The sequence below is a fragment of the Musca autumnalis genome, unplaced genomic scaffold, assembly GCF_047663935.1.
Source record: "Musca autumnalis isolate F117 unplaced genomic scaffold, ASM4766393v1 scaffold_2, whole genome shotgun sequence".
Taxonomy (NCBI): Eukaryota; Metazoa; Arthropoda; class Insecta; order Diptera; family Muscidae; genus Musca; species Musca autumnalis.
Window position 1 is genome coordinate 209,472,243 of NW_027411755.1, and position 26,227 is coordinate 209,498,469.

At 38.3% G+C, this 26,227-nt stretch overlaps 2 protein-coding genes across 7 annotated transcripts in view; both read left to right on the forward strand.

Annotated features, from left to right (window-relative positions):
- LOC141395201 (serine/threonine-protein kinase MARK1) overlaps positions 1-26,227 on the forward strand; it is a 344,095-nt gene that overhangs the window by 134,591 nt on the left and 183,277 nt on the right. The window lies entirely within an intron of this gene.
- LOC141395202 (odorant receptor 35a-like) lies at positions 12,280-24,676 on the forward strand. Of its 5 annotated transcripts, none has more exons than XM_073970737.1 (7): positions 12,280-12,546; positions 21,295-21,396; positions 21,461-21,854; positions 21,914-22,439; positions 22,523-22,618; positions 24,232-24,414; positions 24,489-24,676. In XM_073970737.1, exons 3-7 carry the CDS (start codon positions 21,502-21,504, stop codon positions 24,537-24,539), a joined length of 1,209 nt encoding a protein of 402 aa, XP_073826838.1. In that variant the 5' UTR covers positions 12,280-12,546; positions 21,295-21,396; positions 21,461-21,501; the 3' UTR covers positions 24,540-24,676. The 5 variants fall into 5 exon arrangements, with proteins under 5 accessions (XP_073826838.1, XP_073826839.1, XP_073826841.1 ...); XM_073970738.1 differs by having other exon boundaries at positions 12,280-12,446; XM_073970740.1 differs by having other exon boundaries at positions 12,280-12,436; positions 21,448-21,854.

The window sequence follows — 26,227 nt, forward strand, 5'->3', positions numbered from 1 at the left end:
ACCTTGTTGCAGCAAAGGTACGTACCCGTCTAAGCGTTGCAAATTAAGCACGGACAGACACAACACGGAAGTTGGACATCGGTAAGCTGCAATTACAACAGATAGCCACAGCATATTCCACTCAACTGGCCCAATTGCTTAATCAAAGCACTCCTCGTCCCGATAACATATCATGACAATGGCAAACCATTGCCCACTCCATGCAAACAGCCGGAAAATCAGTACTTGGATACCAAAGTCCTCCACTAAGGAATCCATGGTATGACCAGGAGTGTCGTGCTGCTACCGAAGAGAAAAAGTAGCATAGGGCTACTTTACAATCAGTAGCAACGCGTAGCGCACGAGAGAGGTATCGGGAGAAAAGGATAGAGGAGAAAAGTCTTTTCCGCAGAAAAAAGAGAGAGATGGAAAGCGGGAGTGTGAACAAATCGAGATGTACAGGAGACAGAATGAAGTCCAAAAATTCTACCAAAGACTGAAACATCAAACTGATGGCTTTGGAACTGGCACATCCTCATGTAGAGACCACCAAGGTAATCTGGTAACTGATACAGATAGTGTGCTAAGGATATGGAAAACGCATTTTTCCAAACTGCTGGTATCCAATAGTAGCGAAGTCGACGAAGATACCACAGATCCAATCCCAGAAGATGGTATTGAATGTATACCACCCGGCCAAGATGAGGTAAATACAGCAATAAACCGGCTGAAGAATAATAAGGCAGCAGGAGCTGATGGCCTACCAGCCAAGCAGTTTAAAACCGGAGGCGACACGCTGAGAAGGTGTATGCATCAGCTAGTTAGCTCCATATGGCAGGAAGAACGCGTACCCGACGATTGGAACCTGAGCATCCTGTGTCCCGTCCATAAGAAAGGAGATAAGACTTTATGCTCCAACTACAGGGGCATAAGTCTTCTCCCTATCGCCAACAAGATAGTGACAGGGATATTGTGCGAACGACTAAAGCCCATGGTCAACGAAATAATTGGACCATACCAATGCGGCTTTAGACCTGGCAAGTCCACCATTGACCAGATATTTTCCCCTTCGGCAAATCCTGGAGAAGCCTTTGACAGCCCGCTACGTTCAAAGGTATTCCAAGCAATGTCTGAATTTGGTATCCCCGCAAAGCTCATTCGGCTTTGTAAAATGACTCTAACTGACACAAGATCTTCTTTTGTACCAAAAGAGGTTTCAGGCAAGGAGACAGCCTTTCGTGTGATCTTTTTAACATTCTGCTAGAAAAAGTTATACGAGAGGCAAACGTCAATAGAAATGGCACAATCTACACCAATAGCCACATGTTACTTGCTTATGCTGATGACATAGACATAATGGGACGATCAGTAAAGGAAGTAACTGATACCTTTAGGAAGGTCGAAGCAGAATCTGCGAAAGTGGGTCTGGCGGTAAACGGCGAAAAGACCAAATTGATGGTGTCAACGCGCAAAGCGTCCATAGAGCTCGCACCAACTGTGGAAGTTGGTTCCTATAATTTTGAGGTAGTAAAAGACTTCGTATACCTCGGCAACGCCGTAAACACAACAAACAACATCAGTTGTGAAATAAAAAGAAGAATTGTATTGGCCAACAGATGGTACTTTGGCTTAACTAAGCACTTTAAAAACAAAGCCACAACTCGTCAAACAAAAGTAACGCTTTACAAAACACTGATACTACCCATGCTGATGTATGATTCCGAAGCCTGGGTACTTGCGCAAGCAGATAAGGCAGTGCTTGGCGTGTTTGAGAGAAAAATTCTTCGAAAGATCTACGGACCAATCTACGTTGACGGTGAATATCGACGCCGTATGAACCACGAGCTGTATCTGCTAGGCGTTGGCTAGGCCATATAATAAGAATGAGCGATGATGAACCCGCTAAAAAGGCGTATAAATATGAGCAGATTGGCAGTGCAGACAGAATTGGCAGGCCAAAGAATAGCTGGCGCAAACAAGTGGATGATTAGATGACAAGGCGCGCTATTCCAAAAAGCGAAGCACAAAACAGAGAGAATTGGAGATCTTTTCTTAGTTCGGTGTATGGAACAAATGTTCTGTAATCGGCCAGCTAAGTAAGTAAGTACAAAACTTAGGGGAAGCCAATACTTCCTGAGGTATATGTCCGAAATATCCCAATATTTAGGGCGCCTTCATCAAACTGTGATGTAATGGGGAGAAGTTCATGATATTTATATAGAAATTGATGGAATGTTAATGGACAGATAAGTGACCTCACAAAGATTTCTTTGGATGAAAGGCCTCATAGCGGAATGTTTCGTAAAGGTCTGCTAAGGATTGAATGCCCCATAAATGTATTTTATGGATAGAAGACCTCATAAAGGTATCCTGTGAATAGAAGGCCACAAATTATCATATATGTCATCTAAGGTATCTAGAGATAGAATGCTTCAAAATATTCTTCTGAGGATAGAAGACCCCAAAAAAAATCGTTCATGTGAAAGATTCCTTATCAAAATCGGCCTCATAACGGTCTTCTGGGGATAGAACATTTCGTAAAGGTCTTCTAAGGATAGAAGGCCCCATAAATGCCGTCTGAGAATAGAATATCTCGTAAAGGTTTTCTAAGGATAAAAGGCAGCATAAAGATCTTCTTTGTATAGAACGCTTCACAAAGATCTTCTAGAAGGCTCATAAATTTCATCGATAGATGGGAGGCCACATAAAGGCCTACTGAGAATAGAAAATGTCATAAATGTCTTCTTATGATAAACAAGTTTATAGGAAACTTTAAAGGTGTTCTGCTGATAAAATACCTCATAAAGGTCTTCTGAGGATAGAAGAACTCCTGGGGGACTTTAATGCGCATCATGACATGTGGCATTCGGCCCTCGGAAACGACCAGAGGGGTATAGCGCTGGCTGAGCAGATTGATAGCTCTACGGTTTGCTCGGTCAATGAGGACGCCCCTACCAGAATTAGAGGAGCGTGTCACAGTTCGTCAGACATAAACATCGTGTCACATGGTCTGACAAATGACGTCACCTGGCAACCCGTCATTTCCCTTGGATCAGACCATCTCCCCATAATTGTCTCCATTAGCAGACCACCCGATTTCATCACCTCTGAACCTTCGTCAATCATGGGAAAGCTGATTGGCCGAGTTTCAGAGAGTTCACCAATCGCTACTTCAGAAAATTGCCCAATCCTTCTGATGTTCGGGTAGCGGTAAGGACGTTCGGAGACATCATCAATGCTGCAGCCGCTCGCCATATACCTGCTGGTCGAATACCCGAAGTAAGACCAAATTTCCCAGCAGAGGCGACGGGATTAGCAAATGAGCGTGATGAGCTTCGTCTAAACAACCCCGACGACCCCAGAGTCCGGGAGCTGACACTGGAAGTTAAGAGGCTGCTCGGCGAACATAAGCGGAACAAGTGGTTAAGTCATCTGAAGAGTTGCAACATTGGAGCCGGTATAAGCAAATTGTGGGCAACGGTTAAGTCACTCTCGAAACCCGGAAGGAGGGATGAAAGAACCTCAGTCACGTTTGTTGACGTTACTTTGACTGACCCGAAGAGGTGTGCAAGTTACTTCAATCGACAGTTTGTCAATCACCCCGAGAGTGACAGGGCGAATAGAAGAGTGTTACGTTGCATTCGATATCTTCCTGCCGAGGATGAACCACCACAGTTTACAATGGATGATGTTGCGAATGCCATCAGGAACGGTAAATCATCCAATGCGTTGGGCCCTGACGGAATTTCCATGGTAATGTTGAAACAGCTGGTTGAGCCGGGAGTGGAGTATCTCACCAAAGTTCTCAACCTGTCGCTAGCCACCCTTATTGTTCCCAAAGTCCAGAAATTGGGCAGGATGGTCCCGCTACTGAAGCCAGGCAAGGATGCCAGCAAAGGTGAATCATACAGGTTACGATTACGCTTTTGTCACCTGTAGCGAAGACCCTTGAGACCTTAGTCCTCCCCAGTATTAGCAATAGCTATCAAGTTGCTGATCATCAGCATGGATTACGTAAGCAGCACAGCACGAGAACAGCGCCGCACGCCATCTCCTCATATATGTGTCAAGGACTCAACCAGAGACAGCCGTGTGATAGAACAGTGATGGTGGCTCCACGCTATTCGAGGACATCGAGCAAACAACCCTCCGGCCAAGTCTGAAACGTTCGATAATCAACTATATGTGTGGTTGCCAGTCGTATGTGGAATTCAGGAACAATAAATCCAAGCCCCGTAGAGTTAAACAGGGAGTTCCTCAAGGAGGGGTGATATCTCCGGAACTGTTTAACCTCTACCTTTCATGTATTCCGCCCCCCTCCAGACGGCATTGAGTTCGTAACGTATGCGGATGATTGTACGATCCTGGCGTCAGGTACCTACCCTGATGACATCTGTGAGAGACTGAACTCCTATTTAACCGATCTTACCACCTTTTCCACGCGAGGAATATGCAGATATCCGCCACTACATCGACGGCCACTCTGTTCACCACATGGACTGCGCAGTATAGAAGAGAGTTGAATATCAGGGTCGATGGTAGCAGAATTCCGACCGCACACTGCCCCAAAATCCTAGGGGTCATATTCGACAGCACTTTCACGTCGTCCTCGCTATCTGCGATAAACTGAAATGTATGAACAAGATCCTCAAGTCCCTAGCCGGCATCACTTGGGGTGCAGATAAAGAAACCACGTATTAAGCGATAGTTGGTCTGTGGTAAGCTATGCGGCACCAGTTTGGTCCGCAGTGGGATAAGATTCAAATTTGTCAGAACGCCGTCCTGAGAACAGCAACAGGGTGACTCCCCAAATCTACAGTGGATCATCTACATGAGGAGGCAAAGATTCTTCCAGTACGGCAACATAATGATATCATTGCAGTACTTGCTCGGATGTTACCGTGAGCCATCCCAATCACCATCTGCTGGCCACCGATACACCCAGACATGTCAGAAGGATATTCATGCTCTAAAGACGTAGGTCCAGCAATATAGGGGAGAACCTCAAGATCAACAGGCATATCAGGCAGGTATGAACAGCATTCACACGGACACAGTTGCCAAGGCCATAAGCAATTATTGTGTGAATGCAGTCATCGGAGTACATCCCCCATCTATCGCAGCTGAAGAGCGTCAGCTGCCACGACAAACCAGAGTAGTTTTGGTTCAATTACGCTCGGGATATTTCAGTGGCCTAAATTCCTATTGGGCGGGAATTGATTGCACCCTGCAAAACATCTGCGCAGTATGCGGCATGGGCCCGCACGATACTAAGCACCTGTTCAACTGCCCCGCCAAAACTACTCATCTAACTGCAGTGGATCTGTGGTTACATTCCTTTCGAAGTAGCCACTTTCCTGGAACTGGAGATAGACAAAGAACCAGATTGAACAGGAGAACGAACATACAAACATAATAATAAAACATTGTTACAACAACAATAAAGTTTTTTTGAGAATAAAATATCTCATGAAAGTATTCTGTATAAAGAAGGCCTCAGAAAGGTATTCTAAGGATAGAAGACCTCATAAAGGTCTTCTAAGGTTAGAAAACTCCATAAATACCTTCCCTGAATAGATAAGGATAAAATATCTCATAAAGGCTTCTGAGGATAAAAGATCCCATAACAGACATTTGTAGATAGAAAACCTCATAAGGTATAATAAGGATAGGACATATCAGAAAAGTCTTTGTAGATAGAAGACCTCATAAAGGTTTTCTGAGGATAAAAGACCTCATAATGGTATTTTGTGGATAGAAACATCAGCAAAAATATTCTGAGGATAGGAGACCTCATAAAGTTCATAAAGGCCAACAGAGGATAGAAGAACTCATAACAGTATTAAGTGGATATAAAATCGCATAAAGGTCTTTTGAGGTTAGACAACTTCATAAAGACTTCCTCTGAATTGAAGAAGATCTCATAAAGATCTTCTAGCGATAGAAAGCTTTAATACGATCTTCTGAGGATAGAAAACCTTATGTAGTCCTTCTGTGGATAGAAGACCCCAAAAATATCGTTTATGTAAAAGAGGCCTCATCAAGATTTTTCTAGATAGAAAAGGTCTTTCTAGATAAAGGTCTTCTGTAGATAAAGACTTCTTAAAGGTCTTTTATGGGTAGAATATTTTATAAAGGTCTTCTCTGTATAGAAAGCTTAATAAAAATCTCATGAAGGTCTTATGGGGATAGAAGACCTCATAAAGGGCTTCAGTGGTTAGAAGACCTCACAAAGGTCTTCAGTGGATAGAAGACTTCATAAAGGTTTTCTAAAAAGAGGTCTTCTAACGGTAGAAGGCCTTTTAAAAAACTTTTGTGGATAGAAGGCCTCACAAAGATCTTTTATAGATAGAAGGGCTCATAAAGGATTTATGAGGATAGAAGACCTCATAAAGGTCTTCTGGGGTAAGAAAACCTGCCCTGAGTAGAATATATTCTAAAGGTCTTCTGAGGATAGAATACCTCATAACAGTCTTTTGTGGATGGAAAACCTCATAAAGGTATTCTGAGGTTATAAAACTTCATACAGACCTTCCTCATACAGACCTCATAATATATCTGATAAAGGTCTTCCATCCTTATAAGACCTTTATCATTTAAAGATAGAAGCCCTCATAAAGGTCTTCTGGGGATAGAAGAAATCAAAACGTTCATTTGTGGATAGAAAACTTCTTAAAGACCTTCCCTGAATAAAAAATCTCGTAATGGTTTTCTAGGAGGAGAATACTTCATAAAGGTATTGTGAGTATAGAAGACATCATAACGTTCTCTTGTGGATAAAAAACATCATAAAGGTTTTTTGAGGTTAGAAAACTTCATAAAGCCTTTCCCTGCGTATAAGACCTTATAAAGGTCTTCTATGGATAGAAAACTTCATAAAGACCTTTCATGATTAGAAGATCTCATGGTCTTTTGTGAATAGAAAACATAACGGTCTTCTGAGGATAGAAGACTGCATAAAGATCGACTATAGATAGAAGACCTCATTTTGGTGATGGTCAGATAATATTGTAGTGTATTTACACAAAAGAAACTTCCTTGTTTCAACTCCAAATGCTTAATATTCTTTTATTTTGCATCTACAAACATAACTAGCTTAAAACTAACAAGTGGCCATATATGTACATATGTTTATGTGTGTATGCATATACAAGTTACCATGTATCTTTATCACTCAGAGATAAATAGATGAGAGTGAGAGTAAATGATACTTGTAACTGCATACAGTAATTAAAAGAAGAAGAAGATCACATACTGCACATTAGGATGGATCGTACTGAAATATGTATTAGGGTGGGACGTAAATACAAATACTCTATAAATATTTAGGGGTCGTAATGGGCAAAAAACTTTTTTGGAGAAAAAGTCAACGTTTTTTCCAAAGCAAACATCTCAGCTTCTGTAAGGGCTATACCAAAAAGCAAGATCTGCCAATGAAAGTGGAAAATATCGCCTTTCGTACGGTGTAAAGTAGGTTGTCGTAGGTGGTCAAACAACGAAGATATCACAAAAGTCGCAATTTAAACACAATTTTTCGTTTTTTACAATTTTAGTTATAATGACGAATATTACAGCTACGGTAGGGGACTTTCCAAAAGCAAATCCCATCTTTGCAATGATCAAAATTAGGTTGGCGTAGGTGGCTAAATAATGGATATATCGCAATAGTCGGTAATGCATCCCTTTTTCATCAATTCGACAACAGGTCGGAATTTTGATGGAATCATCACAACATTTTGGCGGTTGGTGGGGGTCTCACAGAGAAAGAAGCCTATTGATGTTGGTGATGGTCGGATACTATTCATGGGTCGAAATGAACAGCAAACGTATGTGGAGAACGTTCAACGTTTTACTCGTATGCGAATATCTCCGCTTCAAGTAAGCGTATTCCATAAGGAAATCCCGTCAATGGAAGAAGATAGGATTTCCTCTACATTGTTGCAAAATAGGTAGGAGCAGGTGGTCCAACAATGGAGATGTCACAAAAATCGGTAATGCATCCAATTTTTTCATTTTTTTTGTAATCACTCTACAAGTCGCAATTTTGATAGGATCGTTACAAAATGTTGGTGGTTCATAGGGCTGCCAGGAAGGAAGAAGCATATTGTGGTTATGCGAATATCTCCGCTTTCAGTAGTCCTATTCCAACAGGAAAGCCCGTCAATGCCCGCAGAGAAGATATATTGTAGGAGCGAGCAATTATATTCTAAGAACAAAACAGTGTATTTTAAAAATCAGAAAATATGTATTGTTGTTTCAACCATATATTTTGTGTCAGGTACCACAATTTTCATATTTTTACAACACACTATTTTGTTCTTAGAATATGATTGCTCGCTCCTACAATATCTCTTCTCTGCGTGTGGATAAGGAAAATATCTCTTTTGTTATGATGTAAAATAGGTTGGCGCACATCCCACTTTCTCGTGTTTTATTTGAATTGTACTGGCGAGTATCTCAGCTTTGGTTGGATGCGTTTCAACAATGAAGATGTGTTCCCAATTGCTTTACCATATTGGACATATTCCAAGGAGAGAGCTTGATAACATTGTGCAATAAAATTAATTTTTTTTTCAAAATGATGGGAAAAACTTTGCAGATTATGAAAGTAGGGCTAAAAATATGAGACACGTGTATCGGCGCTTTTCACTTTGACATCGGTAAGTAACCAATGTAGGCGGGGCATATTCCGCCAATTTCTTGTTTTTCCGAAATATTCGATTTAAGATATCTTGGATTCCGTTCATTTTAGATATATTGTGTTTTTGACAACTTTAAAGACAAGAGTATGGGGAATATTTGTCCAAAATATCTAGGACAGAGAAGTCATCCCACAGTCGATACGTCTGAAGAGCTACTCAAATAATAGCGAAACCAGGTCACGTAATTTGGCGGTCTTCGCCTTTACAGTTAAAATTTCAAGAAGATTCATGTTTTGTTTCGGGTTCAGGCGCATAGATCGCCGTTTGTGACGATCTTACAAACGTCGTTTGAATCACCGCAATCGCATTTTATTCACAATTTCTTGGCACAAATCGACATGAGCCTTTTCCGAGCGATTGTCAAATTGTGCTGGATATAATGAGAAAAACTCATTTGTGTGGCCAGGTGTTCGTGCAATATCAAATGTTAGTTGGTGGAAGAAATGCTCAATTTCCCAGTGTATAACATGGCTATCACGCAAGTTACGTCCTAAACCTTTCCCTTTGATTAACATTAAATTAAATTCATCTTTGTCTGTTTAATGTAGCGAAAACAAAAGTGTCAAATGAAATTTGAAACTTTTGTTTTCGTTCCCACATTTTCAGACAGTCATTCAATGCAGCAAATACCCTTCGCTACGTGGAATGACAAACTATTAAAACTATGATTTGTATTTTTAGTCTTAAGACCACATTTAACAGCCTATGTGAATTGAAACTTTCATCAACGGACAGATCGACACAAGTGTTGAACTTTTGTGAGGGAGGTGCCATAAGGAGAAGATTGATACCGGGCATTTTAGAAGTTAAACTTGGACAAAATATTAGAAGATCCAAATTTTGGACCAAATTGGTTACTTCGTTGAAGAGATGAATACCATTTCAGTGACATTTGTTTAAAATTTGGGAGGAAGTACTGGAAGTTGTGGACCGGCATTGCCCATCTTCAAACTAAAACTAAGTTTGGACAAAATATTACGAAGGCCAAATTTCGAACCAAATCGGTTGACCAGTTCGATTGCTATAGTGCGCTCCAGCCACTACACATGGTGCCATATAGATTTTTATAACTTTCGGGCTATTTCTCAGGAAGTATTTACTTGCCCCTAAAAAAACTTGTACCATCGTAAAGGGGGTCAGTGAATGCAAGTTTCTTCAACAAAAATCAAAGTTATTCGAGAGCAGCTCCTAAAGTGAACTTATCCGAAATTTTTTATGGGAGGTACCCGAAGGAGTGGACAAATATAGTCCATATTCGAACATGATCTATAACTGGCAGACATATGGAACAGATCGGTAACTCCCTTGAAGAGTTATCGTGCTCACAATTTTTCCGAACATTTGTGGGGGATGTACCTGAAGGAGTGGACCGATATGGCTTATCTTACTTAAACTAGGTTAGGTTGAAAAGAGGGGTGATACTAGATCACCACATGCCCATGTGGACATACACTTAAGCCATAAGTAGGCCTGTTGTGCGCTCTAATTTTGGGTTATGGAAGATTATCTTTATATTTTTGGAATTATTCGTTAAGTTCCTTTATTTTATTTTCCTATTACATAGTCTCTGATTTTTTTGAACTCGATTGTCCTAATTTGGTCGAGTCCTGGTATAATGTCATTCCTCAGTAACTGGGTTCTCAGATTTGTGAAGGCTTAACAATGACAGAGGTAATGTTCCAACGTTTTGTCGTCCTCTCCGCATGCTCTGCATTCACTGTTTTCTGCACAACCTAATTTGTGCAGGTGCGCTTTTAGACCTAGGTGACCTGTAAGGATTCCTGTCAGTCTACTAATATCTTTTTTACTTTGTAAAAGTAAGTCTTTTGTTTTGTCCTCGTCTGGGTTTCCCCATAGGATTTTTGTGTTTTTTCCCTTCTCTTCACTACTCCAGAGGGATATATGTGCATTTTTTGCCCATGTCTTTATTTCTAGTCGCGTAGCTTTAAACGGCTTAGCGTTTTCTAGACTTACCGTGGGTTGCTTCTTGGCTTGTTTTGCCCAGGGGTTTGTTATTTCATTACCCCTAATCCCGATATGCCCTGGTACCCATATAATATTTACCTTACCGTGTTGAGAGTAATTATTTATAGATTTAATACATTCCAAGACAGTTCTAGATTTCACTGTCTTGGTTGATATAGCTCTAATGGCTGCTTTGCTGTCCGTAAGGATATTTACAGTGGTAGGCCTTGTGTGAGTATCAAACCAAAGCAGACACTCTGTTATCGCCCGGAGTTCCGCCTGCATGATCGTGTTAAGATCCGGCAGACGGAGGGTGATTTCCGTTTCCGGTTCCATTATAGCACAGCCCCATCCATATACCCACAGCTGCCAGCGGGAATCTGTGCTAGAGCTCCCCCGATCCACATGTCTCTGTCAGGTATTGACACTTCACACAAGACTACTTCACTAGTTTCAGGTATACGGTCCGATACTACCTGTTTTGAAGGCCAAATTTTGGATTGAACCGACAGATCCGTTCGAGAGTTATCTTGCGCTCCAACAGCTACACACGTTGTCATAGGATTTTTTTTTTGCCACTTTCAGCCTATTTTTTCAGGAAGTATTTACTTGCCCCTGATGAAACTTGTACCGTCATATGGGGGTAGTGAATGCAAACTGCTACAATAAAAATCTAAGCGATTCGAGAGGAGGTCCTAAACTGAACTTTTCCGAAATTTTGTGTGGGAGGTATCCGAAGGAGTGGACAGATTGAGTCCATATTGGAACCTCATCTAAGTCTGATAGAAATCTCACGATGTACAAAACTTGGACCAAATCGGTTACTCCCTTCAAGAGTTATCGTGCGCTCAAATTTTCCGAACATTTTCGAACTTTTGTGGGGGAGGTACCGGAAGGATACCGATATAACCCACCTTCGAACTTAAACTAAGTTTGGGCAAAATATTACGAAAGCCAAATTTCGGACCGAATCGGTTGATCCGTTCGAGGGTTATCGTGCGCTGCATCCAGCCAGACAGACAGACGTCTGAAACACATTTCGTCCAAACATACTTGGGGTCTAAAACCATTATTTCGATGAGGCACATTTTGCCCGTATGAAAGTGTATATACCCTCGTTAGCATAAATGCTGAGGGTATAAAAACAAGTAAGAAAGGTCTAAAGTAGAACTGACTTAACACTTATTACAATTTCATGAATTCATAAAACTGTGCACGTGTAGACAATTAAATCACCTGATCCTCTTCCAGAAATCCCTTGCAGTATGGGAACGGAAGTTCCACGAACTTAAATATTGCAGACATATCGTCAGTATTTAATTCATTTTTTATTCTCTTTTATGTTGTTTGTTGTTGCAACTAAGAATGTGTCCGGTGTTAACTTATAGCTACATATATAAAACGGTAACGATATGAAATTAATAAAAAGTCACAAGAAATTATGGAGGTTCATGTATAAATGAAATGAGTAAAATACTCTATTTTATAAAATAGATAAATACATGCAACAATGTATGAAATTTGAAACTTTTGTTTTCGTTCCCACATTCTCAGACAGTCATTCAATGATGCGTAAGCAAAAATCCTTCGCTACGTTGAATCCTTCGCTATTAAAACTATGATTTGTATTTTCAGTCTTAAGACCACCTTTAAAAAATAAACACATTTCGGTTTTTAAACGGAAAAAAGTTTGTTTCTTTTACTCGCACGGCTTAATTTTTTTCTGGCACAACGGCCGCACATTGGGACAAGATTCCAAAAAACGGAGATTAATTCAGGAAAGCATTTGGGTGATCTAATGTTAATATTTTTCGAATGTTTACACCTCAATCAATTTAACGGAACACAGTATTGGTACAAATTAAGGGATTGGAGAGGCATATCGAACCCTCATAAATCGGTACCATAAAAACTATGAAGTTTTTTTACGGTTTTGCTCTAAATTTCTTTTTTGATTAATATAAAATTTTATAATATGATAATACTAGTATGATTGTTGGTTAAGCTAATATTTGGGAAACAATTGTAAAGTTAGGTCAACATTTTAGTGTAGCTCCCATACAAGGGTATCACCGATTTTATATATTTCGAGGGTCTTGACTACGTCTTTTAATATATTTATCTGTATATTAGGATTTACAGTTCTGAATGTCTAAGAATTCATCGTGCGAAAATTTCTCAATATATGTAGGTCAAGTTTTTGGTATAGCCCCCATATAGAGGTACAGTCAAATTTTGGGTTTTCCGAACATTTAAGGAATATTGCAATAAATTGGCCCAAATTGTGAATTGTGCATTTTGAAGGGATTGAAAATATTTTTATCAAACAACATCCCCATATATTCTCGTTTTGGAAAAACCTCCATATAAAATATTCCGCTACTTTTTGAACTCTAAATACATTTTTAAAAATAGGGGAAAAATGGATACATTTCAAATTAATTTTTATTACATTAATTTTTTCAACACAAAAAATAATTACAAGATAATTCGGCCACATTATGAAAGAGGTTCCAAAAATAAAAGACACGTGTATCGGCGTTTTGAAAGTCGGTCCTAGAATATGGTCCTAAATCATATATAAACAAGTAAGAAAAGCGTTAAGTTCGGTCGGCCCGAACTTTTTATACCCTCCACCACAAATTTCAGTCATTTCGGTGGATTAATGTGGCCACAACCTTCATACCGAAATTCGGAAGGTACAGTTCTATGGGGGCTATATGATGGCGTGGACATATACCTACAAATTTCTGGTGGAAAGTTTTATACCCCCAACGAAGACTAAATACCAAATTTCAGCCATATCGGTGTGATAATGAGGCTAAAACGTTCAAAATATCGAAAATCGGGAGATATTGTATTATGGGGGCTATATCAACACGTGGACCTATATAAACATTTTATGGTAGAAATGTTTCTTAGCCTCTGGAAACACAAAATACAAAGTTACAACCGATTCTTTGGTCAAATGGGTCTAATACATTCATAATATATTAAAATGACGCGTACTTTATAAGGGGCCTTATGTGGGGCTATACAAAAACGTGGACCTATATAACCCAACTTTGGAAGGAATGTTTTCTGGCCTCTGAAGACACAAAATACCAAATTACAACCAATTCTGTGGTCAAATGGGTCTAATACATTCAAAATATATTAAAATGACGCGTACTTTATATGGAGCCTTATATGGGGGCTATACCAAAACGTGGACCTATATAACCCAACTTAGGTAGGAATATTTTTTGGCCTCTGGAGACATAAAGTACCGAATTACAACCAATTCGGTGGTAAAATGGGCCAAATATCTTAAAAATTCCTTAAAACGACGACGCGTCACGCGTCATTTTTTATGGGGGCTATACGAAAGCGTGGACCTACATAGCCCGCTTTCAATACCAAAAGTAAATATAACATATTTTCCCAAAATTTCATCAACCTACGTCAATCCGTTCGGACGCTAGAGTGATTTCCACAGACGGACAGACGGACAAACGGACGGACATGGCTATATCGATGTAGAATTGCACGCTGATCAAGAATATATATACTTTGTGGGGTCTACAATGATTATTTCGAGTAGTTACAAACGTAGTGACAAACTTAATATACCCCCATCCTATGGTGGAGGGTATAAAAAGCGAAAGCTTCTGGAGATGTTAAATATTATGGCTACACATGTCTTTTGTTCAGAGACTCATAATGAAATTTTATTTGGAACATTTCTTCTTTTGACATAGCCCCCAAAAGTGAAGTATTTTAGGAGATTTGGACTCAGTATGGAATAAATTTTAATTAAGAGTCTAAAAGTTTAACAAATATTTTTTATACCTATAATATCTAATTTTGTAACGTCATTTTCTTAACAAAGTATTTTATTTAGATATCTAGTTTGTTCTAGGACTTACAATGAAATTTTGTGTGGAATATTTATTCTTTTAACACATTTCGTCTAAAACTAAATTTCATGTTACTTTCATACATCAATTCGAAAAATGAACAAAACAAATTTATTCAAAAACATTGGGTGTTTTGTTGACAAACTTGATGTATATATTTTCTTGATATATATTGCAAATACATATTTCATTTATTCGGCGACTTATATTGAAATTTGATGGAGAATATTTTTGTCTTTGACGTCTTCTATCTAGAATAAAGTTTCGTGGGACAAAACTTAATAAACTCAAATAAAGTACAACATTAACCCTAAAACGTGTTTTTACTTTTGGCAGATTCCTGGCGTTTAAGTACGATTTACAGTTTTGGTGTATTCAGGGACCTATAGTAAAATTTTATGACAAATAATTTTGTAGAATATTTTGATCTGATACGATCACATTTTAAATGAGTTTTTAAACGTTTTTGAAAAAGGGGAACAAAAAGACCCCTCTAGTGACTAGCATGGGGGTTAATTTTTTCATAAAAAGATACCCCGCATTGTTGTCAGTAATATTGCCAAAGACATATTATACCTAAAATGCAAGGATTCCAAGGAATCTGATGTCGAATATTTCAAAACAAGTAGAAATGGGCGGAACTTGCCACGCCTATTTAGGTTACTTCCCGACGTAAACTTTCAAAACGCCGATACACGTGTCTTCTTTTTTTCTGTCCTCTTTCATAATCTGTGCGGGGTTTCTTGTAATTTTAAAAAAGTTCGATTTTTTTGTACAGTGTTATGCTTCTAAACTAAATCTGGACACATTTTGACGATTTTTTTTAAAACAGATTTCTATAACACTTTTGCTAAAACAATTTTATTCTAAAATATTAAAAACTACCTCTATTTGATATATTCATACTAAAAATCGCAATTTTATATAATAACAAACCACCCAAATTTATGTTTTTCACATGCTGACAAAAACTTGAAAAATTTCTCAACTTTAACACAGTGCAACAAGAAAAGTAAACAACATTTTTTTGCAAAGTGATTTTTTCAAGACACCGTTAACAACACAACATATGATCGTATGACTAACTGTTCTGAGTACGTTTAGGACAAACGATTAAACTTTCCACAACAAATGTCAAATGGCGCCTTTGAATACCCAATGTTACCTAGGCCAGAAAGTTATCGAGCGTGGAAAGGAGAAATATAGTTTTACAACATGTTGGAACCAACTATCCCTAATATGATTTCCAAATACATATGTATGTATTAGGCCGGGGCGATTTGGGAACCTTTGTTGGCGCGTCGTTTTTTTTTATTCCTGGGATTCAACGAGACCATATCGCTCATTTACTGAAAGAGTGACACATTTCAAAAAATACAGTTTCGAGAAAAACGCGTTTTAAGAAAATATAGAAATTTAAGAAAATAGAAATTGCTAACTAGAAAACACATTTTTTGAGTTATGTCACTCTTTGGACATTTGAACTTGCCGACAAAAATGAGGATTAGGATTAAAGTTCAAAAGTGTTGCGGAGGAGGTACTTAAAGGAATGGACCGACATAGTCCATTATCTAAGTGGATCTTATTTTGGGAGTCATATCTTTTCGATAGATATCGCGCCAACTAGTCATTTCAATGGGTCATCGTATAACTTTTGGACCAGTATGCCAGGAAGCATGGACTTGTCCACGGAAAACATAATATCGCTGTAAACAGGACCATATCGAACAGCATCGGTATGGATTTCCAAAGGATTTTCGAACAGACCCTAAACCGCACATGGACACAAATGTTGAACGTTTGTGGAGAGACCGATTTGGACAAAATGTTAGGACATCCAAAGTTTGAACCAAATTGGTTGACCCGTTCAAAAGACATAGTGCATACTATTCTAGTGATATTTTTTAAATGTTGTGAGAAGTACCGGAAGCTATGGACCGGTATTGCCCATCTTTGAAATGAAACTGAAGTTTGTACAAAATATGACGAAGGCCATATTTTGGACCAACTCGGTTGATCAGTTCGAGAGTTATCGTGCTCTCCAGCCACTACATGTTGTGCCATAGGAGTTTTTACACCTGTCGGGCTGTTTTCAGAAGAAGTATGGACTTGGCCCTAAAAAAAAACATTTACCGTAGTAATTGAGGCAGCGAATGCAAGTTGCTTCAACAAAAATCAAAGCGATTCGGAAACAGGTCGTAAATTGAACGTATCCGAAATTTTGTGTGATAGGTACCCGAAGGAGTGAATAAATAAAGTCCATTTTCGAACCTGATCTATATCTGGTAGATATATTTGGATGTGTAAAGTATGGATCAAATCGGCTACTCCCTTCAAGAGTTATTGTGCGCACCATTTTTCAGAACATTTTTGAACTTTTGTGGGGGAGGTACCTAAAGGAGTGGACCGATATGGCTTATCTTTGAACTTAAACTATGTTTAGACAAAATATTACGAAGGCCAAATTTGGACCGAATCGGCAAATCCGTTCGAGATTTATCTTGTGCTCCAACCACTACACACTGTATCGTAGGGGTTTTTTGCACCTTTTAGGATTAATTCTCAGGATGTACGGTCTTGCCCCTGATGAAACTTGTACCGCCGTATGGGGGCAGTGAATACAAGTTGTTGCAACGAAAATCAAAGCGATTCGAGAGCAGGTCCTAATCCAAAATTTTGTGTGGGAGGTACACGAAGGAGTAGACCGATTATGTCCATATTGGAACGTCATCTAAGTCTGCCAGAAATTTAACGATGTGCAAAGTTTGGATCACATTGGTTTCTGCCTTCAAGAGTTATCGTGCGCACAAATTTTCCGAACATTTTCGAACTTTTGTGGGGGAGGTACCGGAAGGAGTGGACCGACATAACCCATGTTCAAACTTTAACTAAGTTTGGACAAAATATTACGAAAGCCGAATTTTGGACCGAATCGGTTGATCCATGCCAGAGTTATCGTGCGCTCCAGCCAGACAGACAGGCGGACGGACATGGCCAAATCAACTCCAAGTTGTCTGAAACGGATTTCGTCCAAACATACTTGGGGTCTAAAACCATTATTTCGATGAGGCACATTTTGCCCGTATAAAAGTGTATATGCCCTCGTTAGCATAAATGCGGATCAACCGATTCGGTCCAAAATTTGGCTTTCGCAATATTCTGTTAGTTTAAATTCGAAGACGGGCTATATCGGCGCGCTCCTTCCGGTACCTCCTCCATAAAAGTTCGGAAATGTTCGGAAAATTTGTGCGCACGATAACTCTTGAAGGGTGTAACCGATTTGGTCCATACTTTGCACATCGCGATATGTCTACCAGGCTTAGAAGAGTTTCCAATATGGTCTCAATCGGTCCACTCTTTGGGGTACCTCCCACACAAAAGTTCAGTTTAGGAGCTGCTGTCGAATCACTTTAATTTTTGTTGTAAAAACTTGTTTTCACTCTTCCCTATACGACGGTACATGTTTCACCAGGGGCAAGTGCATACTTCCTGAGAAAATAACGTTAAAGTTGAAAAATAAAACCTATGACACGGTGCACAGTGTTGCCGCGTGGACAAAAATCAAAAAATATGATGTTAACTTTTACATATGTTTATGTTTTTTTCTAACAGTAAACACATCCGATACAAGGAATCTGAAAGAATTTTGTCGATATGTGCATCCATAATGAAGTTATAGCTCCTTAAATATTAAAAATATTTCCGAGGTAATCTAAGGCGATAATCATATGAAAATTAGACGACATTTAAAATAAAATTTTCTGAAAAATTTGTTAATAATACTAAAAGTTTTGGATGGGGATTTTATGAGTGGGCTATAAATATAACGTTTTAGTACAAAAAGTTGACTTTAACTGCACATAGGCAATGTACCGTTATAAAGAAATCAAAATTTAAATTTGATAAAAAAATTTGAAATTCTTAATATTTAGTAGAGCAGATCTTTTGATTGCCACCTTGGCTCTTGATTTCCGTTAATTGGACATCTCTTCCAAATCAACGTGTGTAAAAACATTCTGCCCATCCCTGCAACCTTCTGAGATATATCGGTTCAGATTTTATATAGCTCCCATATATATCTTTTCCCGATTTTGTTACAACTCGTTCAATTTTGATCGAATGGCCTTCAAATTTAGTATGTGTTATTTTCTTAGGCCATGGGTGCCACCGTGGTGCAATGGTATGCACGCCCGCCTTGCACGCAGAAGGTCGGGGGTTCGATTCCCCGGCCAGGCAACATCAAACATTTTTCAACGGTGGCAAAATACCCCTCAGTAATGTTGGCGACATTTCCTGAGTATTTCAGCCTTGAAAAACTTCTCCACAAGTGGTGTCTTAAGACACGCCGTTCGGACTCGGCGATAAACAGTAGGTCCCATATCATTGAGCTGAATATGGATCGGGGTGCACTCATTGATATGAGAGAAGTCTCCCTTGCCCCGTATGGGATGTTGTGGAACAATGTTTTTTTATTTTCTTAGGCCCCTGAGTAGCTACACCGATTTTTACAACAATCGGTTCAGATTTGGATATAGCCCCTATATATATCTTTCCCCGATTTTGCTATAATTGGTTTAATTTTTGATGAATAGCCTTCAAATTTAACATGGGATTCTTCAGGTCCTGTTCAGTTTTACCGTTGACCTGGGTTGATGAATGTTTGCACAAGTATTTATGAGGACACAGGCCTAAGAAAACATCCCATGCTAAATTTGAAGGTTATTTTTCAAAAATTTAGCAAAATCAAAATCGGTGAAAGATATATATGGAAGCTATATCCAAATCTGTACCGATTTTTGCGAAATCAAATCAAAATCGGTAAAACTGAACAGGGGCCTGGGGAAACGTCCCATGTTAAATTTGAAGACTATTTATCAAAAATTGAGCGATTTATATCAAAAAAGATATATATAGGAGCTATATCCAAACCTGAACCGATTTTTACGAAAATCGGTGAAACTACTCAGGAGCCTAAGCAAATATCACATATTAAATTTGAAGGCTATTCGATTAAAATTGACCGAGTTACAAAATCGGGGAAAGATATATATGGGGGCTATATCCAAATCTGAACCGATATGGACCAAAGCTGATTCCTGTGCCCTCATAAGTACTTGTGCAAAAATTCATCAACCTTGGTCAACGCCTTCTATTTTTGTCCACATTTGTATGGAAGCGGCAACACTGTGCGGTGTGTAGTGGGTAAAGCGGAAGATAACTCTCAAACGGATCTACCGATTCGGTCCAAAATGTGGCCTTCGTAATATTTTGTCCAAACTAAGTTTAAATTCGAAGATAAGCCATATCAATCCACTCCTTTAGGTACCTCCCCCACGAAAGTTCAAAAATGTTCTGAAAAATTGTGCACACGATAACTCTTGATGGGAGTAACCGATTTGGTCCATACTTTACACATCCAAATATATCTACTAGATATAGATCAGGTTCGAATATGGACTATATTTGTCCACTACTTCGGGTACCTGCCACACAACATTTCGTATAAGTTCACTTCAAGACCTGCTCTCGAATCACTTTGATTTTTGTTGAAGCAACTTGCATTCGCTGCTTCAATGACGACGGTAACATTTTTTTCAGGTGCAAGCCCATACTTCCTGAGAAAACAGCCCGAAAGTTATAAAAACCCTCATATCACCATATGTAGTGGCTGGAGAGCACGATAACTCTCGAAGATGGGCCATATTGGTCCACACCGGTACTCCCCCCCCCCCCCCTCCTTATATGTCACTACGATGGTATGCACGATATCTCTCGAACGGGACAACCAATTTGGTCCAAACTTTGGATCTCCTAATATTTTGTCCAAATTTAGTTTAACTTCTAAAATGAGAGAACCGATACTCTCCTTAGGGTAGCTCCCCCACAAAGCTCAACATTTGTGTCTAAGTGCAGTTTAGGGTTAGTTCGAGGATTCTTTTGGAAATGTATACCGATGACGTTCGTTGTGGTCCTGTTTACAGCGATAATATGTTTTCCGTGGACAAGTCCATGCTTCCTGGCATAATTTTGCATCAGAACGCTTGAATATTTCACTGGTACAACAGTGTCATTTAACTACTTTTTACGAATATGTGTACTATCTCAAGGCCAAAACTGCCCGAAGGAGCGTTCCAATGCTTTTGCGATGTACTAGAGAGTTCTTAATTATTGTCTTGGCTACAATTTTTGTCTTAGGGTTGAATGGAAAATCTCAATGGTTTGGCTGTTATATGCCAAAATATATACAAAAATTGATAAAAAACTTCAAGTCAAAATCGGGAGGCTCGTTTTCCCCCCGTAGGCATAAACTCTAGCAGTCTATTTTGTTCAGAACAATCCCTGGAATTACAAACGCGACGCACCAATTAAGTTTTTTCTTTCCATTCAAATCGTTCCTCCCTAATATGTATATATTTCACAGTGAGAGTTGTGTACCACATTAATATGTTTTCCTTCAATGTTCTGCTATATTTATTTTTATTAGTCCATATTTTCCTTGCGGCAATTGTCAGTTTGATGGAGAGAGAGGCGAGGCATATGGTAACCCTTTGCCTCTCAACACCCTCTCTCACCTTCAAAATGCCGCAAGGAAAATTGCCTAATATAAATATGGACTTATTTGTTTGAAAAGTTATACTTCAATTCGAAAAACTGTGACCACAATCACAGACAATGAAGAATTACCATTAATAATTGTTTAATCTCTTTGTTTGTTTCCTTTCGCACGAAATTTAAAATTTTCTTCACAGACGTTATTATATAGACCACAATTTACGTAAACTGTTAACGTGCGGATTAAGTTTTGAAACCAAATACATATATAAAATTTCTTACACATAATCTTAAAGGAGGTAAATTTTCCATACAGAAAAAATACTATAAATATGAGTTTTTTTGTAAAGAAGTCCTTTTCAGTTTCTCGATTGATTTCCACTCCGTTTAATCTTCGAAACATCATGTTATTTACTCCACGTTTGGCCAATGGTAAAGCGGTAAAACTCCCATGGCCCTTGGCGTTCTATCGTCGTTGCAACATCATCTGTTGGCCTTTGGAAGATGGTGCTGCCTGGTGGGCACATAGCCTAACGAAGTTTATCTATGTTTCTACCTTCGTGATACTTCTCATGTATAATGAAGCTGAACTTCGTTATTTTTATTACAATCGCAATAATCTCGATGATTTGTTGACTGGATTGCCAACCTATTTAGTGATGATAGAAATCCATTTAAGAGCCTTTACCTCGGGTTTGTATAGGGACTCGTTTAAACGGATGTTGACGAAATTCTATGCTGAGATATATGTTGACCAGTAAGTTCATGCGAGAGACCTGCTGCTATTCATTCCAATAATGTATGTTTTTCTTGTAGATCCTCTAGACCTGATATCCATGCCAGAAACTTACGCAGTTATTACCCTGTGGTGGTGTTTTCTACATTCTATGTGTGCGTCTATCTCAGCTATATAGTATATGCCGCTTACGGTCTTGCCATGGGCGATAAACCTTTGATGTACAAAATGATACTGCTCTTTGACCATCGGGATTTGCGTATTTATATTCCTCTGATGTTGACCTATTTGTGGACTGGTGCTCTTACAATCGCAACGCTTATTGGTGAATCCTATATTCTGACAATGTTCATTCACAATATTGATGGTCGTTATGAAATAATGCGTGACAATTTGATGCTTCGCATTGAGAAAATCCTGAAATCAGCACCGAATGACCCCAGCGCCTTAGAGAAGTTTAACCAAGTTATTGTGGATACGCTGAAGGAAAATATTCGTTTAAATCAATTTGCCCAAGAAGTTAAAAGGGAATTTTCATTTCGAATATTTATTCTTTTTTCATTTCTGGCCGCCACCCTCTGCATTTTGGTATTTAAAGTTTATACTGTGAGTGAGAAATTGCATGTGTGTGTGTGTGGATGTTGAAAAATGTTATGTTTGAAATCTTCACGTTTTTTGTTTTTCTTTAGAGTCCAGCAAACAATATACAATATATATTCTGGACAATCGGTAAAATTCTGGAGGCAATTGCATTTGGCCAAATAGGAACAAGAATTGCAACACGAGTAAGTTGAAAATCTATATATTTATACTATGGCCTTCGACATTATTGCGGTTTATGAATGGCCCAAAAAATCTTTAAAAAATCCACGTTTAATGCAGTCTTTGACTGCTCCAAAAAATCTTTAAAAAATCCACGTTTAATGCAGTCTTTGACTGCTCCAAAAAATCTTTAAAAAATCCACGTTTAATGCAGCCTTTGACTGCTCCAAAAAGTCTTTAAAAAATCCACGTTTAATGCAGCCTTTGACTGCTCCAAAAAATCTTTAAAAATCCACGTTTAATGCAGCCTTTGACTGCTCCAAAAAATCTTTAAAAAATCCACGTTTAATGCAGCCTTTGACTGCTCCAAAAAATCTTTAAAAAATCCACGTTTAATGCAGCCTTAGACTGCTCCAAAAAATCTTTAAAAAATCCACGTTTAATGCAGCCTTAGACTGCTCCAAAAAATCTTTAAAAAATCCACGTTTAATGCAGCCTTTGACTGCTCCAAAAAATCTTTAAAAAATCCACGTTGAATGCAGCCTTTGACTGCTCCAAAAAATCTTTAAAAAATCCACGTTTAATGCAGCCTTTGACTGCTCCAAAAAATCTTTAAAAAATCCACGTTTAATGCAGCCTTTGACTGCTCCAAAAAATCTTTAAAAAATCCACGTTTAATGCAGTCTTTGACTGTTCCAAAAAATCATTAAAAAATCCACGTTTAATGCAGTCTTTGACTGTTCCAAAAAATCATTAAAAAATCCACGTTTGCTGTGGTCTTTGACTGCCTCAAAAAATCTTTAAAAAATCCACGTTTACTGTGGTCTTTGACTGCCTCAAAAAATCTTTAAAAAATCCACGTTTACTGTGGTCTTTGACTGCCTCAAAAAATCTTTAAAAAATCCACGTTTACTGTGGTCTTTGACTGCCTCAAAAAATCTTTAAAAAATGCACGTTTACTGTGGTCTTTGACTGCCTCAAAAAATCTTTAAAAAATGCACGTTTACTGTGGTCTTTGACTGCCTCAAAAAATCTTTAAAAAATGCACGTTTACTGTGGTCTTTGACTGCCTCAAAAAATCTTTAAAAAATCCACGTTTACTGTGGTCTTTGACTGCCTCAAAAAATCTTTAAAAAATGCTCGTTTACTGTGGTCTTTGATTGCCTCAACAAATCTTTAAAAAATCCACGTTTACTGTGGTCTTTGACTGCCTCAAAAAATCTTTAAAAAATCCACGTGTATTGCAGCCTTTGGCTGCTCCAAAAAATCTTTAAAAAATCCAAGTGTATTGCAGCCTATGGCTGCTCCTAAAAATCTTTAAAAAATCCACGTTTATTGCAGCCTTTGGCTGCTCCAAAAATCTTTAAAAAATCCACGTTTATTGCCGCTTTTGGCTGCTCCAAAAATCTTTAAAAATCCACGTGTATTGCAGCCTTTGGCTGCTCCAAAAAATCTTTAAAAAATCCACGTTTATTGCAGCCTTTGGCTGCTCCAAAAATCTTTCAAAAATCCACGTTTATTGCAGTTTTATAAAAATTCAATATATTTATTTTATTTTTTTTAATGTGTGTTATTTTTATGGTTGTAGAATCAGGTATAGTATTGGTAGCTCACAACATGTTTACTTTTACCTTAGACAGATGACATCAGTTCAATGTACTATGAATCGAAATGGGAATCGATAATACAACACTCCACGGATCCTAAGGCCAATGCGCGGTTGATGAAATTCATAACACTGGCAATAGCCATCAATGAGAAGCCCTTCAATTTGACTGGCATGAATTTCTTTGATGTTTCGTTGGCATCAGCCTTAACTGTGAGTATTCCAACGGATATGTTTTGCGAGAAGTCCTTGTAATTGATGTACACTTTGATTGTTTTGTTTTGCAGATACTTCAGGGTGCAAGTTCATATTTTACATTTCTGATATCGATGCGTTGAATGCTACTTTATGTACTGGGATTCGGAGAATGTGTTTCTTGGCTTGCTAAAATAAATCAGTATCCATAAACTTATTTGGAAACACGTTTACAAATGTCCTTAACATCAAATCAGAAATAAAACATGTATTAATTGCATTTTGTTGTTGTTCATTCTTTTGTTATTTGTCTTCTGAGAAATTATTTGATATGACATGTGGCCAATGGTGTCTAAGGGACCTATTAATACATTTAGTTTATAATTTCTTAAACCTTTCCAAACTAAGACCAAATGTAACCACAAAAAACACAACAACATTTTATGTCAATTGTCAAATGAATTTTCTAAACGTCTATGGCATTTTTTGCTCTTTTGTTTTAAATTACTTAATTTTAAGAAATTGTTATCGTTATTATTCTCACACACACATACACACAGATTCATCATTTATGAAAACAATCCAAAACAATTGTACAACTTTGGGTAATGTTATAAGAGTAGAGTTTAAACAGTTATTTAATAATTAATATAACCTTAAAGGAATAATAGGTTGTATGGTAAATCTTCAAGAGTAATGAAAAATTGTTCAATGTATTATATATGTTTTAATGATCAGGTTTTCAATACATTTAAAAAATTTTGGGATTTTACGGGATACAGTATCATCTCGATAATTCGGAAGCCATAAATTTCGGCGATGTCGCAATTATCGATGTGGGCGCATCAACAAGAAGAAATACCCATACAGATACGTATATAACTATTGTTTTTGTACCAAAATGTGAAACAAATATTAATTACGCTGTGACACAAAATGGAACTCAAAGTCTGGGGGGTGGAAGATTTCTTTTGAATATGAAAGCCCCTGATGAGTATACTAAGAACCCAAAAGGAAATTTTCGCTATAGGTCAAGTTTCTGAGATATCGCGCGATGAAGTTTTTGATTTTTTTAATAAAATAGCTCCATATCTCTGTTTGACGTTATTGTAGTTTCATTTTGAGGTGACATGTCTTCAGTCAAATCGATTGCCGAATCTTTTTGTAGAACATTCCATTCTTCTATATATATAAAAGAGTAGTGAGGTGAGAAGACCCAAGAGATGCAGATCGACATATTTTACCTTTTTGTCGATTATAAAGCTGCATTCGACAGTCCCCTACGATCAAAGGTATTCCACGCAATGTCTGAATTTGGTATCCCCGCAAAGCTCATCCGGCTTTGTAAGATGACTTTAACTGATACTAGGTCCTCAGTTAAAATTGGAAAGAACCTCTCCGAAGAATTTTGTACCAAAAGAGGTTTCAGACAAGGAGACAGCCTTTCGTGTGACCTATTCAACATTTTGCTGGAAAAGGTAATACGAGATGCAAATGTCAAAAGAAATGGCACAATTTACACCAATAGCCAGATGTTACTTGCATATGCTGATGACATAGACATCATGGGACGATCAGTAAAGGAAGTAACTGATACCTTTAGGAAGGTCGAAGCAGAATCTGCGAAAGTGGGTCTGGATGTAAACGGCGAAAAGACCAAATTGATGGTGTCGACGCGCAAAGCGTCCATAGAGCTCGGACCAACTGTGGAAGTTGGTACCTAGAATTTTGAGGTAGTTAAAGACTTCGTCTACCTCGGCACTGCCATAAACACAACAAACAACATCAGTTGTGAAATACGAAGAAGAATTGTATTGGCCAACATATGCTA

Excerpts from the sequence above, each read along its gene's own strand:
- LOC141395202 (XM_073970737.1), top strand. The coding sequence starts at position 21,502 with ATGTTATTTACTCCACGTTTGGCCAATGGTAAAGCGGTAAAACTCCCA. Across the intron at positions 22,619-24,231 it reads GAACAAGAATTGCAACACGA|ACAGATGACATCAGTTCAAT; the intron begins GTAAGTTGAAAA and ends CTTTTACCTTAG. Across the intron at positions 24,415-24,488 it reads CGTTGGCATCAGCCTTAACT|ATACTTCAGGGTGCAAGTTC; the intron begins GTGAGTATTCCA and ends TTTGTTTTGCAG.